The sequence below is a fragment of the Silene latifolia genome, chromosome 9 (genome assembly GCF_048544455.1).
Source record: "Silene latifolia isolate original U9 population chromosome 9, ASM4854445v1, whole genome shotgun sequence".
Taxonomy (NCBI): domain Eukaryota; kingdom Viridiplantae; phylum Streptophyta; class Magnoliopsida; order Caryophyllales; family Caryophyllaceae; genus Silene; species Silene latifolia.
The window spans coordinates 35,128,812-35,147,027 of record NC_133534.1 but is presented as its reverse complement, the minus strand read 5'-3'; the positions used below and the strand labels follow the sequence as shown (position 1 = coordinate 35,147,027).

The 18,216-nt window shown below is 42.9% G+C and overlaps 1 protein-coding gene across 1 annotated transcript; it reads right to left on the bottom strand.

The window, feature by feature from the left end:
• Window positions 1-97: 97 nt before the first annotated feature.
• LOC141602586 (uncharacterized) lies at window positions 98-3,552 on the bottom strand. Its single transcript, XM_074422792.1, has 2 exons — window positions 3,216-3,552; window positions 98-2,683 (listed from the first exon to the last, which is right to left on the bottom strand). Exons 1-2 carry the CDS (start codon window positions 3,237-3,239, stop codon window positions 167-169), a joined length of 2,541 nt encoding a protein of 846 aa, XP_074278893.1. The 5' UTR covers window positions 3,240-3,552; the 3' UTR covers window positions 98-166.
• Window positions 3,553-18,216: the final 14,664 nt, after the last annotated feature.

The window sequence follows — 18,216 nt, the reverse complement described above, 5'->3', positions numbered from 1 at the left end:
AGATTAGGTCAATACCTTGTTTGAAGCAGGGAAGGACATGCCGCCTTTTAACAAGGCAGTGGCGGTTCTTGGATTGCGGAAAAGGGGGTGCAAAAAATTAAAATTCCATGATTACTTCATAATTATAAAATAAGTATCCAAAATACAAATACTTCAAATTACACCTTTACTCTAAGGGGCGGGGAGGTAATAAACCGCTGCGAGTTTTCTTGCCTTGAAAACGATCTATTATGTCATCATTATCAACTCGAGAAAAAAAATCTCTTTCAATGAATGTTACCAAGCTATCATTCAATAGTTGATCGCCCATGCTATTTCGAGCTTGTTCTTCACGTAAGTCATAGCGAGAAAAACTCGTTCTACGCTCGCAGAGCCACCTAAGAATCAATACTAGTCGTAGAAGTAGATAAACTAGTTGATAATAAGAATGCTTATTTGTTGAAACAAGTGTTATAGAAAGTTGACCAATGTCTTGTAAACTTGCAAATCTTGCATCACTCCGCATATCATCAATAAAATGATCAAGTTGAAATCCAAGTCTCTTTCTATCAGTAGAAGAGAAATTGTCCGGATAAAACTCGGCAAGTCTAAGTAACTTTTTCTTATCAAAAGCCGCAAAAGAATTGATGGGGTTAAAAGAAGACATACAAATAAGTAACTCCATGTTTACCTTATCAAATCGATCATTTAATTCTTGGAGTTGTTTATCAATGATGCTGACAAATATATCGTACCGAAATCGGTGAATATTTGTAACTTTTTCAAAGTAACGTCTTGATCTCCCTGGAGGAACATAACTATCATCCATTTGAGGAACCTCAACATTATTCTTGGCACAAAAAGAAGTCACACCTTCCAAAAAATGTTCCCAGCCTTCTTCTCTGGTCTTTAGCAATCTGTCTTTAGTCAAACGAACAAATGTCATGGCATTAACAATATCTTGATCTCTTCTTTGCAAAGCTTGACACAATTCATTTGTGTACCCGAATATGACAATCATCAACCGCGCCATAAAAACAAATTGAAATGACTCAAAAGAAGCCATCATAGTTTGAGCTTTTAACCGATCATCACGATGACCAGTTTTTCCAACTATAAGAAGTACTTCAAAGATGGAAGGGTACAACGACATCATGTTTAAGATTGTTCTATAGTAAGAACCCCAACGAGTATCACCCGGCCTAGGTAAACCAAGCTCTTGATTCAAGCCTTGCCCGCTTTTCTTTTCATTTAATTCCAAACTTTCTAGAATCTTTTTAGCTTGAATATCTCGAAGCATTTCTTTACGCTTACAAGAAACTCCCATAAGATTCAACAAAAAACCAACTTGTTCAAAAAACCATGTGCAATCAACATTCTCTTTGGCAACGGCAACAAGAGTCAATTGAAGTTGATGAGCGAAGCAATGAACATAATAAGCAGATGGAGTGTCGTTCATAATCAAAGTTTTGAGACCATTAATTTCACCCCTCATGTTACTAGCTCCATCATAACCTTGACCACGAATTCTAGACATGCTTAATTTGTTATCCTCGATCATCTCTTTTATTGCAACTCTAAGTGATAAAGAACAAGTATCCTTCATTTTCACCACACCAAGAAAGCTTTCAGCGACTCTGCCCGTTTTATCAACAAAACGTATACAAATGGCCAGCTGCTCCTTATAAGACACATCACTCGATTCATCGGCTAAAATTGCAAAATAGTCATCACCAAGCTCGTCAAGAATGAGCTTAGTAGTTTCCTTAGCACAAGCATGAATAAGATCTATTTGAATTTCACGACAAATCAGTTTGGATTTTCGAGGAGCATTTTTTAATACAACCTTATTGACATTCTCATCCTTTTCCGCAAGCCATTGCAAAAGTTCACGAAAATTACCTTTATTAGTTGAAGTTTCAGATTCATTGTGCCCACGACATGCTAAACCTTGGCGCAATAGGAACTTCAAACAATCAAGTGAATGAGTCAAGCGAGCTTTGTAAAGAATACGAACTTCTTTGCTTGTCTTATTGAAATTTTCAATGATGGATGATTTTGGTGAATTGAAAAAATCATATTTTTCTTGAGCTTCTTTATGAGCACTACGAACACCATTGCCAATATGTTTTCGAAATCTTTCATGAGCTCGGTTCCAACCTTTAAACCCATCTGTCACAAATTTATCAGTCCCTGGAATACTTGTTTTGTCCTTAAACAAGTAGCACACAAAACAAAAGGCTGCATCTTTTTCAATGCTATATTCAAGCCAATTATACTTCTCATACCAAGCTTCTTTAAAGTGACGCTTACAAGGCTTAAGCCGAGTTCCGAATTCAGTTCGAGGAAAGGAGTGATTACGTGGTTGAAACACCCCTTTGCTGATGAATCCCCTTCTTATCATATCTTGATCATTAGGAGGGTAGGACGATATGGGTATTCTTTTCCCAGGATCACAAGGAAGAAGATCAGCATCATAGACAAATTCCTCATTGATAGGAACATTTGAACCATTTGCTCTTGTTTCATTTTGGGGTGTATCTTCTGATGGGACCACTTGCTCTTCTTGAGTAGTATATATTTCATCAATAATTCCACTTTGAGGTTCAGTTTGATGCGGAGAGGACGAGGAACTAGACTTGTCAGACTTCCCTCCAACAAAGAAGTCGGATATAAGTCCGGTTTTATACTTTCTCTTCTTCATCTAGCCATCAATAAAACCATAAACAACTAAGTAATTATAAAACAGTAAGCATGATTCACACTATTTTAATAGCTAAAACTGTAAAAGTGCATCAAACATCAATAATTCAATATAGTTATCAAAAGTGGCGACAAATTGCAGTATTGCAGTGATGTATTAATGTATTATGTATATACTGTATAGCCAAACGCCCAAACTGCCATTCTGCCAAAGTGCATCAAACATTTCAATCCATCATCCATGAATCATGATCCCAATTTCCAAATTCTATCAGATTATTATCAAACTTTCAAACACCATTATACATTTTACATTTATACACAAAACTGAAAACCGTAATTCTAATTTCTCTTTCGATGTTACCCAACTTAGATTACTTAGTTCATTCAACTAATAAAAGTAATAGATTAAACATGAAACATCTAGTATACTAACTAATAAAATAATTCTATTAAATTCGAATTGGGGATTTGCAATTTAGGGTTTCAGTTTTGATCATAGAGACATAGAGTAATTTAGATTAGGTCAATACCTTGTTTGAAGCAGGGAAGGACATGCCGCCTTTTAACAAGGTGTCGTGCACTCGTGCCGTCGTGGGTGGCTGACGTTGTCAGTTGTCACGTTGATGGTCGACTCGACGGGTGGAGGAACCGAGGAACTGAGAAGCGTGAGGTTTGAGAATTGAGAAGTGAGGTTTTCCTTTCTTGGGAAGAGAAGAGGAAGCGTATACATCAAGCGTGTATACTCAGCCTGACGTTTTGTTTCATTTTTTTTTTTTTTTTTTTTTTTTTTTTTTTAAAGTACACGTTTTTTTTTTTTTGGAGGGGGATGCAAGTGCACCCCCTGCACCCCCTCCAAAAACGCCACTGTCTACAGAGCCCCCACTTTGACTGAGGCTTGGACAAGGCGAAAGTCAAAGTATAGCCATCAGGTCAATCGAAGACTACAACCTGACGATTATGGCGACGCGAGGCGGCTCAAGGGGTCTGAGCTAGGGACCTGTCGTCGGGAACATTTTAGACTTTGTCGACTATCGAGGAGGGTCGTTTAAAGTCCATTAGACTACGTAAGGAGGCTCGCCAGCCATAAGAAGAGACCAAACCTGAAACTCCTTGAAACTCCAGGGAAAACAAAACGCGAAATTGGGAGAAGACAGCAGGACACGTTCTGGAACTGCTGGGAGAAATCTGCTTGGGTCGGCTTCAAACAAACTTCAGAAGGGTTCGGGGTCAATGTTGATCTCCATGTCTCGAGAGGGAATGACTATCGGGCGTGAACTCTCGCTGGGGGAACATAATCGGGAACTGATCTCCATGTCTCGAGAGGGAATGTCTATCCGTGTACTCTCGCTGGGGGAACAGAATAAAGGTGTGTCAAAACACCTGTCAAAGAAGGAACGCTCGTTGTGACAAGCTAGGTCTTGGATAAAAATAAGGCGATAATTTGTTGTTGGCTTGGAATATGTGGATCTGGGCGAAGAATATACGTCAAACGGACCAAATATGTGATATGGCATCAAGGAAGAGGCGCACCAAAGATGGGCCCACAAAATAATGAACTCATAACGAATTTTTGAAAATTCGTATGAAGGGAGGCTGAGGAAGAAGCGTAGTAAGAGCTGCGTCCCTTGAAAGAGGCGCAACACTTGCTGCGTCTATTCCTGGATGTGTCAATCCTGCGTAAAAACCCGATGAAACAGAGGGTTTATCTCATTATTTTGAAACATAAATTCTTAATTTCTCTCTCAAATTCCAACCATTTCCGTCAAAATTTGATCCAAATACTTGCATTTGCCATGACTAATCGAGGTATGTGTACTAATCTTGCATTTATCTTCCGTGTTTGATCAAATGGGATTGACAAAATTAGGGTTTTCGACCCTAATTAGTCGAAAATTTGGGCTTTTCCCCCAAACGACTTTGCCTTGCAAAAAGACTTTGTGAATGGCCAATTGATAATATAAGGATCATAACCATGTATTTGTTTCGAATTTTCGTTGAGTTTTGAGCATTTGAGTGAAATTGAGACGGTTTCACAGCTAAACCGTAAATCGCTTCGAAAATAGCCTTAGGATTGCCCATTTGTGACGAAACTTGATATTTGGAATACTTATGTGATGGGTAAACTTCCTACCATCTCGGAATTTTGATTTGTGATCACGGCTTTTTCAGGACACTTTTTAGGGCATAATCGCCGTTATAACGAAATGCTATCGAAATTCCGACTCGAACCCATGACTAGGCTTCAATTTAGGCTTGACTTGACCCAAATTACCACAGGAGCGGACGGGTTTGTGGGAAAATTGCCAAAGATGGCGAGAAAAGAGCGATTTCAGAGCTCCGAAAACTCGAAAATCCCCTAATCAAGGCTTGTCGTCACTTGACGCGGCCTAAATTTACTTTAATTTTGCAGGTGACGAGGCTTCTACATCTTGGAGAGATCCCATGGACGTGGACACTGTTGTTGACCGTTCTCAGGTGCTTGAGGAGGCATTGGAGGAGGCCTTCACCGCTGCGGTGATGGCTGCTGGGGACGAGGTTCTGGAGAAGGAGGCTGTTGAGGAGGAGGAGGCCCCGAGACGGGCCAATGTTGGACGGGGTGGTCGCCAGCTGAGGGGAGCACCTGCATGGGCTGAGACCTGAGACAGTAGGCACCTGCTTTGGGCTGCGGAGGGTCACCTGTCCTATAAGACGGTGAAGAACTTGGTAAATCGAATTCATCACTCTTCATTCATCTTTTTTCATTTCTGTTTGTCATTCCTTTTCTTCTCCATCCGAGCTAAAGAGAGCTTTTTGTTTCAAATCAACATAGGAGGCCGGGAACATCAGATCGTTCTCGGGCTACACGACGGCGATGGGGTGCTACGAGAGGCTGTCGGCTGAGGAGCGGGCCATGATCGAGCGGGGAGCGTTCGGTGCCTTGGTGCAGGCTTGGAGGGATATTGCGAGGAGGAAGTTTCGGGCTAACCTCACTCTCGTCCGAGATTTCTTGGACCGGTTTTGGGACACGACCTCCACGTTTCACATGCCTTTTGGTGAGGTGGGGGTCACGTTAGAGGACTACGACATGATTTCTGGTCTGCCGTGTGGGATTGAGGTGGTGGAGTGGCCGGAGACAGCCATGAAGGTTGATTCGGCGGAGGCTAGGAGGCTGATCGGCAGGAACTTGGCGCCAAAGGCGGCTGCGGTACCTGGCTTGGTGCCTAGTTCTTATGTGCGAGACTACTTCGCGGGGAAGACCCCGGCGTCGGTGGTGATCGAGGGGAGGGAGACGGCTCCTCCTCCCTGCACTGCAGAGCAGAGAGTTCGTTTGCGGCTCTGGTGGTTCTTGTCTTCGATCTATCTCGGAGACAAGGGAGAGAGGCTTTCAACGAAGCTCCTTCCCTTTCTTGCTGACCTGAGCGATCTAAGCCGTTGGTACTGGGTCATTGCTGGTTTTGCGGTCCTCATCCGCTTCATGAGGGCCATGGTTCGTCCGGAGTTGATGGAGAAGGGGACTTCTCCTGCTGCTGTCGGCCCTGGACTGCTGTTGGAGGTATGAACCTTCATTTCATTTCATGAAAGATCATTTTGTTTTTTATCAAATCACGAAAGATCGTTATTGATTATCTCGATTTACAGGCGTGGATGTACTCCTACTTTCCGGGCATCGCGCCCAAGAGGACGGAGCCGGTGGAGAAGTCCTATCCCGTTGTGAGGGATTGGGTGATGTGTCGCACGAGGAGTCGGCGTTCCTTCCACGACGTCTGTCGGCGGGAGGTGAACGCTCTTCAGCTGGACGACGTGAGTATTCCACTTTACATTTGTTCGTCTTACTTTCTCTAACTTTTAGAACTGATCAAAGGAATGACCCTTTGTTTGCTTTTCTAGTGGGTGCCCAGGCCTTGGGAGGAGTACGCTGGTGCTCCTCCTTTCGTGGCTGAGGTCCTTCGACCTAGGAGCTCGAGTCGGCTGCTGCTGAGGACGTCGATGGGTCTTGTGTGGTACTTAGGTGAGCGCCTGGCTCGTCATTTCTCTCGGGACGTCTTGATGGTTCCCATCGACCCTCCTCGGACGATGTTTAGGGAGCCTTCTAAGGCTGAGAGGGAGGCTGACCTGGCTGGTGTCGGTGGCGACGCCCTCCTTCTTCCTGGCGAGGACTACTCGGCGTTCCTCTACGGGAGGTTGGCGTACTCGCCGGTTGTGGTAAGTGCTTTATCCTCTTTCATTTTTTATTGTTTGAGAATACGATGAATGATCATCGGTTAACGGAAATCATTTGACTTTGCAGGAGGTCGAGACGGTGGGCATCGATCCCCCAGAGTACCCCGAGACCCTTGAGTACACCGACACGACGGAGATGACGACGATCTCCGAGCTACGTGACTTTGACGTGGCGGTGAGAGATGCTGGCTTGGACGAGTGGCAGCATCTGATTCGGAGGGTGAGTCTTGTAACTCGTATAGTTTCGTGTAAGAACACATTTACTCGAGTTTGTCCAATCGCTAAGAATTTTTCTTTTGAAATGCAGGTTGCGCCATCCCGGTTCGTGGCTTTGTGGAGGCACTTGCTGGTGGCCAAGGACGTCAGGTATGAACCTTCCGTTTACTTCATTTTCGAATGTTTTAATCTTCCTTTATGTTTGAAATGATTGACATGAGCCAGTTTTGTTGTTTGCAGAGGGAGCGTGAGCTGGAGCGAGAGCTTGCCCAGTCCCGAGAGGAGACAGCTCACCTGCTGAGGGAGCTCGAGGTCCGCGACGCCGAGGTTGCTGCTCTCGAGGCGAGAGTTGCTGAGCTGGACGGCGACCTGCAGTAGCTTCCGTGTTGCTTCTTGTTTTTTTGGTTGTATTTTCGTACATTTATACATTTTAGGACCCGCCTGTGGACATTTGGATCTTGTTTTGGGGCTCGAGCCCCCAGTTTGGTGTACATGTCCACTTTTGGTTGTATATATGATGGCCTGAGTGCCTTTGCTGCTGGGTTGCTTTGTTTGTACCTGCAGGTTAGCTTTGTACAGGTTTGGTAGATGACGTTTTATGCCGTCATGCTGCCAAAATTTACACAGAAATCACATAGAACATGTATTTGTACATATAGCCTAAATTAGCGCAAAACAATGACTCAAAAATGCAAAAATTGGACCGGAAATGAAATGCAAAAAAATTGGTTGGAAATGACCGGACGGTAGGGAGGGTTACCCCCTAAAAAAAATAAAAAATAAAAACATATAAGTTTGAAATGTGATGTGGAAGGAGAGTGAAATGATTCCCCAAAAAATAAAATTAAAAAGAAATGCATAGGTGTGCTAAAATGACGAAAATGTCGATATCGTCTCGAAATGCGTGTCCGCGAAATTAGGAACACGAAATATGGCAACTTGTCGTATTTACCAAAATAATAACCCGTATGAATAGGAAATTATTCGTTGAGGAATTTAGGAAAGATCCAACGCGGAAAATCACAGAAAGAGTGCTAAGGAAGAGGCGCAGCAAGAGCTGCGTCCCTTCAAAGAGGCGCAACACCTGTTGCGCCTGTTCCCCGGTGCGTCCGTCCTGACGGATTTTAGGAAACAGATTTTAGTATAAATAGAGACGTCGAGGGAGGTTTTATTCACATAATTCTTCCGTCTTTCTTCGTCTTATTACACAAATCTCCAAAAATAGGCATACATCATGAATACTCTTGAAATTCGTCTAAAAAAATGGACAAATGAGTTCTCCAATGTGGAGAAACACGACATGGGTGCTTATAATTTTGGATCGCTTTTGAGCTTGAAGTTGATCAAGGTAGTCAAATCGTTCCTAGATGCTTGTCTTGACTATTGGGACCCGAATTATCATGTATTTGCCTTCCCTGGAGGCGACATTTGCCCATTTCCCGAGGAGATTGCTGCGATTGGTGGTTGGGACCCGGAACATTTGCCTGCTATTCCCTCCACTTCTCAAGGGTATAAGAACAAGTTTAGAGACTTGCTTGGATTGGCCAGAGTTGATGTTGACCGTCTTGTGACTTCTAAAGGAGTGCGAATGTTGGATTTCATCGATCGATTTATCAATAGGGCTGATCCCACTGTCTCTTATGTTGCGAGGCGAAGGGCATTCGGATTTTGCCTATTACATGTGTATGTCCTTCAAGTGCATGTTGATGAGGATATGAGAGGCGATCCTCGTCTCTTGAGCTTGATTGAGCAAATGGAGCTGCGCAAGAGCCCAGCTTGTCTGTGTTTAGGAGAGATCCTATTGGGCTTAGACAACAGGAAAGCCAATCGCGACCTACCTTATTTGGGAAATCCCATTATATTGCAGGTAAAAGAACTCTTTTCTCTTTTTTTCGTTTTTTTTTTGTTTCTTTTTTTTTCGTTTTTTTTTTGTTTTTTTTTTTGTTTTTTTAATACCTGCTTTTGGTAGGTCTGGCTTATGGAGCGTCTTCGATTAATCGAGCCCCCAGTTAATGTTCCTGCTTATCATGCTCGCTCAATTGCAATGAGGACCAGGCTTTACATGGTGAACTTCACTCGAGTTTGCAATTACTGGGAGAATAAATTGAAGAGTGAAGATGGCCCCTTAATCAGATGGATCGTACCATGGTGGCATCTCAAATCTGTCACTGGAGTATCTTCCTTGGACCCTACCCGTTCTGTTCGCATTCCCGGCTTGGAGTTTATGATATGCATCTTCCCGGAGAGGTTGATGAGGCAGGTTGGATTGAAGCAAAGGATCCCGAAGCTTGACACTGTCCCGCAGACTGCCGTGACGCTTACTACCGAGAGTCGAAGGGAATGGGCCATCAAATGGGCTCAGAGGAACATTTGGTTCTTGAATTCTTCCGTCAGTGCTCTATGGGTGTCAGATTCCTATCTGCGGAGGAGGAAAACTACTATTCCGGAGGAGCGAGAGATATTAAGGAAGCGTGAACCTGTTGACTACAAGGTTCGCGAGGTGGAAAATGAGAAGGAGAAGCATCTGACTGAGGGAGAGGAAGAAGTCGGGTTTCGAATTGTTCATCCTTCGAAGAAACCGAAGACTTCTCCTGCCGTCGAGATGGTGGTTGACAAAAATGGCAAAGTAAGACCACGAGAGAGACCATTGGTGATTAGGTCGGAAGTGGCGCAAGAGCGTCCGGCTCGAGGTCGGGACAAGAAGTATGATAGAAATGACAAAGACAAAGGGAAAATGGAGGAGTAGCCTAAGTCTTTATTATTATTTATTATTATTATTATTGTAATAAGAAGGTGGGGTTTTTAGAATCCTAGCCTATTTATTTTTATTATGTAACGTACTATTATTATTAATGAAATAAAAAAGGTTAATTGGTTATGAAACCGTCGTGATTTTCTTTTCATTATTCTTGTCGAATTTCAAATGCATTCGCAAATGTCCTTCTATTTACATTTAAAATAATTAAATGGGTTGTATCCCGTGAAGGATTGCTTACGTATTCATTAAAAAAATGAAATCAAACCCTTGCGCATAGTTCGAGTAAATGTAAAAGAATAATTGTTCTAAGCAAGAGCTTGTAATGAACTTTAGAAAATAAGCATGAGCTTTACTTACTCCTAAAATGCAATTTAGTTTATTTGATGATATGAGAATGACAAATTGTCAAAGTGCAAGAGCAAGATGACATTAGCTTGATTCAACTTGGCCAGGGGCGGTTTATTTCGTGCCACAAGAGCGACACGTGAGGTTACGCAAGGCGCGTTATTGCTCCTATTCTAGGCATAGTAACATTTTAATTGGTCAAGGTTTGTTGGGTTGGCAAATTCGTTCCCATCTAGGTCTGTGATCCTAACCGCACCCCCTGGAAGTATGGATTTGACTAGGAAAGGCCCGGCCCAATTGGGTTTGAATTTTCCTCGTGGATCGATAGGTAAAAGAGCCCTTATGGATTTGAGGACCAAGTCTCCTTCTTTAATGTTCCTTGGCTTAACCCTTTTGTTGAAGGCTCGTTTGATACGCGCCTGGTATGTTTGCACATTATGTAATGCACGTAACCTTCGTTCATCCAAGAGGATGAGTTCTTCATATCTATCCCTTTTCCACTCGGCTTCGGGTATTTGACTTTCGAGTAAAATACGCAAGGATGGTATTTCTAGCTCGACTGGTTGTACAGCCTCCATGCCGTAGGTTAAATAGAAAGGAGTAGCTCCAGTGGGCGTCCTAACGGATGTACGGTATCCCCATAAAGCAAAGGGTATCTTGCTTGGCCAATCTCTATAGTTGTCAATCATTTTCTTGAGAATCGTGACAACATTTTTGTTTGTTGCTTCTACCGTGCCATTGGTTTGTGGTCTATATGGCAAGGAGTGGTGATGCTTGATTTTGTACTTGGCTAGCAATTGTACAGTCTCAGCTTGGAAATGTGACCCATTGTCACTGATAATCTCATGTGGGCAACCATATCGACAGATAATGTTGGTTTGTATAAACTTTGCCACGTTCTTGGTCGTAAGACTGGTGTAGGAAGCCGCTTCTACCCACTTGGTGAAATAATCGATTGCTACTAGGATGAAACAGTGACCTCCTGTTCCGGCTGGGGTGATTTTACCGATGATGTCAATTCCCCAAGCAGAAAATTGTAGATACCCAGTATCTGCTGAGACTCCAACAAACACTCGATGATTATCGGACTACAACACGTTTTGGAATCGCGATGTTTGATCGACATTTTGTGTACAAGTTTACGTCGGAAAACTAAAACGATTTCGAAAATAAAATATCTCAAAACATTTCAAAAATACCTGGAATGTTTAATACACGACGATGGAGTCGCAACGACACTAACTAGAGTCAAAACCGACACCGGACCAAAAATCGACTCAAAAATTCAAATCCCGACTCCAACAACGAGTCAAACCGAGTCAACCACCAAAAACAAAACATTTCAAATCTTATACCTTAAGTTTTCCCAGATTCATGTTGGTCAAGTACCAAACATGTGACTACAAAACCTAGGATAGAACAAATCATGATTGCGTTTGTTGTGAAAGTGACAAGACAACTCGAAGAACCGCGACGTGGCTCGCGCCTCTTGGAGCAGTCCAAGTGGCCACGTCGCTCAAAACTCACACAACCACTCATTTCCCTATAAATACCCCTCAAATGCCCCCCATTTGAGACTTACGCGAGTGTCCGCCCCCTCTTTTCTCCCTTAAAATTCTCGACTCGACTTCTTAAGTCACAATCCGACGCTTATTTACGACCTACCGATCGTAAATACAAGCCTTACACATTGTTTGGTACCGTCATCGTGCATTAAATCACTTGACCGACCATTTCGACCACTACACCATCACTAATATTAAAAACACTCTTTTTACTTACCAAAACGGTTTTAAACCGAGTTTTTTCCGATCAAACGAGTTGTTACACTTACGTCGGTCACTCGCCATAACCAAACATGTAAGTATGAGGGTGTAAAAATCCTCTTTTATTATGTTTTCATTTGTTTCATGACTATAACATGCTAAAACGTGCATAACATGAACCAAAACATGGAATAAACGAGCCAAAACTGATTTTTGGCCTGGGACAGAAGCCCATTGGTTCGCCGGCTAGCCCGCGCCTAAATGGGATATCCAGGCCAGAGATCAGCCGTGTTTGTTCTCGTCATTTCCCTTTAATCCATTTTCATATTTGTAATCGGTTTTCACCATTTCAAATATTTTCAAACCTTTTTTATTTCATGTTATTTGTTTTAACCATAAAACATTTTTCACCCTTGGATTCCTCATACCATGACGGTTAAATCCGTGTTTCGGTGATAATATTTGGTTAATGACATTTAAAAGGTATTTTGAAACCTTTTATTTCATTTCTTTACATTTCCAAAATAAACATATTAGTCACCAACACAAAGTCATCCTTGGTTCTACATACCATGCCGGATTTTAACCCGGGTACGATGATGAGTATCGACTAATTACATTCAAATGGACTTAAAACAATTAGTCCATAATTATTTTCAAAACTATTCATGTCAAGTTTGTCAAATCGAACCCGACACCGAATATTATCAAAATAATGATGATTATTCGAGTCTAGTTCTTCAAATCAACAAATGCGGTCTAAACGACCCCTTCAAATCAAACCGGGTTCAAATACCCATTTTCAACACGTTTTATAACGTTTTCTAAAAAGTCAGAACACGGCACATAAACTGTGGGCTAACCCGCGCCTAAACAGGCCCTCCATTTCTCATTTTCAAAATCAGAGAGAGGCCCCTTACACCGTCGGCTGGCTCGCGCCTCATATAGTCGTCTGGTATAGGGTCTGTTCCCTTCCAACATTAGTCTAAGATGATCCCGACTCCGGTTAGCCCGGATACAGGACGGATCAGATGACTATTACTCGTTCAAAATCATGTTCGCAAAATACCAAGACAAATGGATCACGTTATGCACCCTAAAACCTAATACGGTAAATGGATGTTTAATTCCCGTCTTGCATGTAAATCAATCATTAATCCAACTCGACATCTTATACTTAATATTTGGATTAAATCAACCGACTTAGAAATTATTGGATGCGCATTCATGCATTTAAACCGTTTTATCAACTTTTGCATTCAACCAACCAAGATCAATCAGTAGAGGCCGCTAACGCGGGCGGGATTGAGTGTCTGATTAAACGCCTTCCCAATACGTACCTTCACCTCTTAATCAGAAACTTTTGATAGTGGACGACCTTATCCAGGGCGTACGAGAGTCATTCTAGAGATAGGATGCTAAAGAGGGACGATTTCCTTATCTTTAGTACCTATGTCAAACGCTGCTTTGTGCTTCGATTTGACTGAGGTATAAAGTGGATTTCGAACGGGTTCCAGGCATCCCACAAATGCTTGGTGGCGACTCTGAATATCTCTAATCGTTTAGAGACCCTTACCGAGACGAAACCGACCGATCTAAAACGATTCGATCGAAAGCATTTTTACGCCGCCGAGCGTGGCTTTCAAAAGACCGCTGCATGTCCACCAGATCGGCCTGGCGTGCATATGGCCCGTGACTAAGGACCGGTAGGTGGACCCCCAAATCCACGGACCGAGATGTAGCCCATGTCCACAAAAATAGCCAGGGAGATGTCATGGTGTAAAGCAATGAAGGAGGAACATGTTGCACATTCCCAAAGATTTGGTAATTATGGCAATGTCTTACATATTTGATGCAATCAGATTCCATCGTGGTCCAATAATACCCCAAACGTGTTATTTTATTTTCCATCATGGGTCCACTCATGTAAGGGCCGCATTCTACATCATGGACTTCTACCATCACTTTCCGTGCCTGTGAATGATCAAGACAACGTAGGATTACACCAAGAGGTGTTCTTTTGTATAACTCTCCTTGCATGAGGACGTATTGGGAAGCTAGCAAGCGGATAGCGCGTTGTCTCCTTTTGTCCATTTCTGGTGGATAGGTGCCATTGGGTTTGAAGTTTAGGATTGCTTGGAACCAAGGCTCCTCCGTAATTTCCTCTTCATCGGTGATTTGGTGCACATAAGCTGGCTCTGATCGTCGTTCGATGCATAAAGGCATTTCTACCATGCTATCCAGCATATTAATCAAAGATGCAAGTTTTGCAAGAGTATCTGCAAATTGATTTTCTTCTCGAGGTAGATGTAAGTAGGTTACTTGATCGAAGAATTGGGCTACTTGGTCTATTCTGGCTTGATAAGGTGTCAAGTTTTCGCTTCGGATTTTCCAAGATCCCGTAATTTGGTTGATGATCAGAGAGGAATCCCCATGTACTCGAAGATTCTTGATGCCTAAACTTACTGTCGCTTGTAATCCAATGAAGCAGGCTTCATATTCTGTAGCATTATTTGTCACCTCGAAGTCGAGTTTGACAGAGATTGGTGTATGCTCGCTTTCAGGAGAAATGAGCAACACTTCTATTCCAAATCCTCTTAAATTCGATGCCCCATTAAAATAGAGGTCCCAGGAGTCTACATCTGTCTGGAGTATATCCTCATCCGGAAACGACCAGGTGTCTATCATTTGTGTATCATTGATGGGATTTTCTGCGAAGAATTCGGCAACAGCGCGCCCTTTTATGACTTTTAGAGTCACATACTTGAGATCGAACTCTGAGAGCATTAAAGTCCATCTTGCTAAACGTCCATTGAGAACGGGTTTCTCGAAGACGTATTTAACAGGATCCATTTTAGAGAATATTTTGACGGAGTAGCTAAGCATGTAATGGCGTAGCTTCTTCGTTGCCCACACAAGAGCGAGGCATGTCTTCTCGAGCGGTGTGTATTTTCACTCGTACTCCAAGAACTTCTTACTAAGGTAGTAGATGGCTCTTTCTTCTTTTCCTACAGTTTGAGCTAGCATGGCGCCCATGGCCGTTTCAGTTACCGTGAGGCATAAATCAAGAGGTTGATTTCGTTGAGGTGGCATGAGCACTGGCGGTTTGGCTAGCATTTCCTTAATTTGATCGAAAGCCTTCTGACAGTCATCATCCCACATAGTGTGATCTGTTTTCTTTAACTTTTTGAATATAGGTTCGCAGATCATGGTGAGTTTCGATATGAATCGACTTATGTATTGTACCTTGCCTAGGAATCCCCTAACTTCCTTCTCTGTTTGAGGTTGCGGCATTTCGATTAGAGCTTTGATCTTGGAAGGGTCTATTTCTATACCTCGTTGGCTAACAACGTATCCCAGGAGTTTGCCAGATTTTACTCCGAATGCGCATTTGTGAGGATTGAGCCTCATGTTGTACTTCCGCAGCCTTGATAAGAATTTGCGAAGGTTCGCAATGTGTCCCTCTCTTTCCTTGGACTTGACAACCATGTCATCTACGTATACCTCAACTTCTTTATGCATCATGTCATGTAAGAGCGTAGTTGCGGTGCGTTGGTATGTAGCTCTGGCGTTGATTAACCCAAACGGCATAACCGTGTAGCAGTAGGTTTCCCATTGAGTGACAAAGGCGGTCTTATGCATGTCCTCTAAGGCCATCTTGATTTGGTTATATCCTGGGTATCCATCCATGAAGGATAGCAACGCGTGATCCGCCGTATTATCCATTAATATGTCGATATGTGGTAGAGGAAAGTCGTCCTTAGGACTTGCTTTGTTTAAGTCTCTAAAGTCAATACAAACACGGATTCTCCCATCCTTTTAGGGTACGGGTACTATGTTAGCTACCCAGTCTGAGTACTCGGAAACTTTGATGAACCCGGCTTTGAATTGTTTATCGACTTCTTCTTTGATCTTGAGAGCCCATTCTGTCCTCATTCGACGAAGCTTCTGTTTCACGGGTTTGAAACCTGGTTTGATTGGAATTCTATGCTCTGCAATGTCCCTGTCGATCCCTGGCATATCTTTGTAGGACCAAGCAAAAACGTCTTTGAACTCGTGCAGGAGGTCTATGAAATTGGCCCTTTCGGTGGGGCTCAAGGTTGTGCCTATCCTAAGTTCTTGGGGTTCTAGTTCAGTTCCCACGTTGATGGGTTCAGTATTTTCTATCACTGGTCCCCCTTCCCCCTCTTGTAGTATTTCTTTGGCTATGTAGGGAGGTATTTCGATTGAGTCAGGGTTTGGATCATTCTCATTATCATCGTAAACAGAATTGCATTCAAGATAACACGAAGAGTAAGCAGAACCTGATTTATTCATATTAAGATTTGAGAAAAGTTGAAACAAAGAAGCCATCTGATCTGTGGTCAGTGGCGGTAAAGGGACATCGGTTGGGACATTTCCCGAACTAGTGTTGCTATTTGACACTAAGCTAGGGGAAACGAGGGGAGTGGGAATGACGACAGGAGGAGACTCTCTAGGAACTTCTCTAGACTCTGACTCTGACTCCGACTCTGACTCTGACTCGAATTCATCGTCTTCTGGTTCTCCTTTGAACATCGCTCCTTCTCCAGTAGTGAGCTTGAAGAGTCTTCCTTGATTGTTTGTCCACTTGATCGATTTTCTCCATCCTTTCTGCTGATTGGTGTTAGTTTCTGTGATTAACGCGGTAGGGTTGAAGTGACCGTCTTGAAGTATCATGGTGATGATCTTATCCTGCGCGGCTCTAACAAATCGATCTTCTCCAAATAGTAGACTCACGGCTTGTTCGTCTAGGCAAGGTGCTTGACGAGTCTTGACGGTAGGAATCGTTTCTGAAGGAATGAAGTAGCAATCGTGAAAGATCTCGATTCCGGCTAGCTTCCTTTCGAGATAGTGCCAAGGCTCGGGAAATCCATGAAAGAGTTATTGACTTCCTTCCCTAACAAGTATCCATTTGGGGTAGGGAGATAGGGTCGCATTTGGATTCCCACATTCTTACGGTTTTGAAATTGAGCGAGCATCTCGAGAACTTCCTCTTTAATGGGTTTGTACCCTAGTCCAAGGGGTATTCTTTGTGAGTTACCCTCTTTGTAGGGTTCAAAGGTGTTTCTTCGAATAGGATTCAAAGGCATTCCCGGGAAGTATCCCTGGGTTTTGAGTATGTGGTTGACCACTAAGTTAGAGTAGGGATTGAATTATAATGGTGCCAACTCACTCTCTATGACATTTATGATATGGAAGCCCTCAAGTTCATGTACTGGATCTGTAAGGACTTGATTGCTTGACTTCTTTTCGATTATTGCCTTGATGGGCGACGAAGTGATCGTCACCACCTTACCATTTAGTGGGTTTTTGGTTTTCTGGTGGAGTGTGGATGTTACTGCTTTGGAAGCGTGAATCCAGAGTCTTCCCAGAAGTATGCTAAAGGATGCCTCAATGTTCACTATTTGGAAGTTGACCTTTCGCTCAATCGGCCCTGTGGCTATGGTTAGGTCAATAAGTCCTACCACCTTTCGTCGTGTACCATCATATAGCGTGAACAACTTGGTTGGTAGGGGTCCAATCCGATTCTTTCATGCCCAATTTGTATGCCGTTTTCAAGGGTATGACATTGACTGCGGAGCCATCATCTACCAAAGTCATTGGCACATTCTTCTTTAAGCAAATGACAGTGATATAAAGAGCCAAGTTATGACTAGCACCGAAAGGTGGCAAATCCTCATCCGAGAAAGTAATATAATTACTTAGCTTTGGTGATTCTTGGAAGACTAAGTTGAACACGTCGTCGGATGTGGAGTTATGTGCCACATTTAGTTTGGCCAAGGCTTGCAGTAAAGCTTGGCGATGTAGGAATGAGCTTGCCGCTAGTTGCCAGACTGAAAGATCAGCCTTTGTCTTCTGTAGTTGCTTTAGCAAATGGTCGGTGGAGCCCTCTTCATTGTCATTTGGTATGACCACATTGGTTGGACCGTTTGCTATGAGACCATTTTGGGAAGTGTTTTGGTATGGGCGTCCTGAACGAGTGAGATGGTCTACATCTTGATCTTCACAATTCTGGACTATTTCCTCACTGACTTTGACTAAGTAGTGTTCAGTGAGATATTCGTCTTCATCATCATCGGCCCATATTCCATTGACGGTAGCAAGTTCCTTCATTCTCATGATTTCAGCTTCTAATTGGATAATTTGGTCGACTAGTTCATCAACCATGGCTACTACTTATTGCATTGTAGTGTTTTGGGATAAGACTAGTGGTGCATGTTTTTT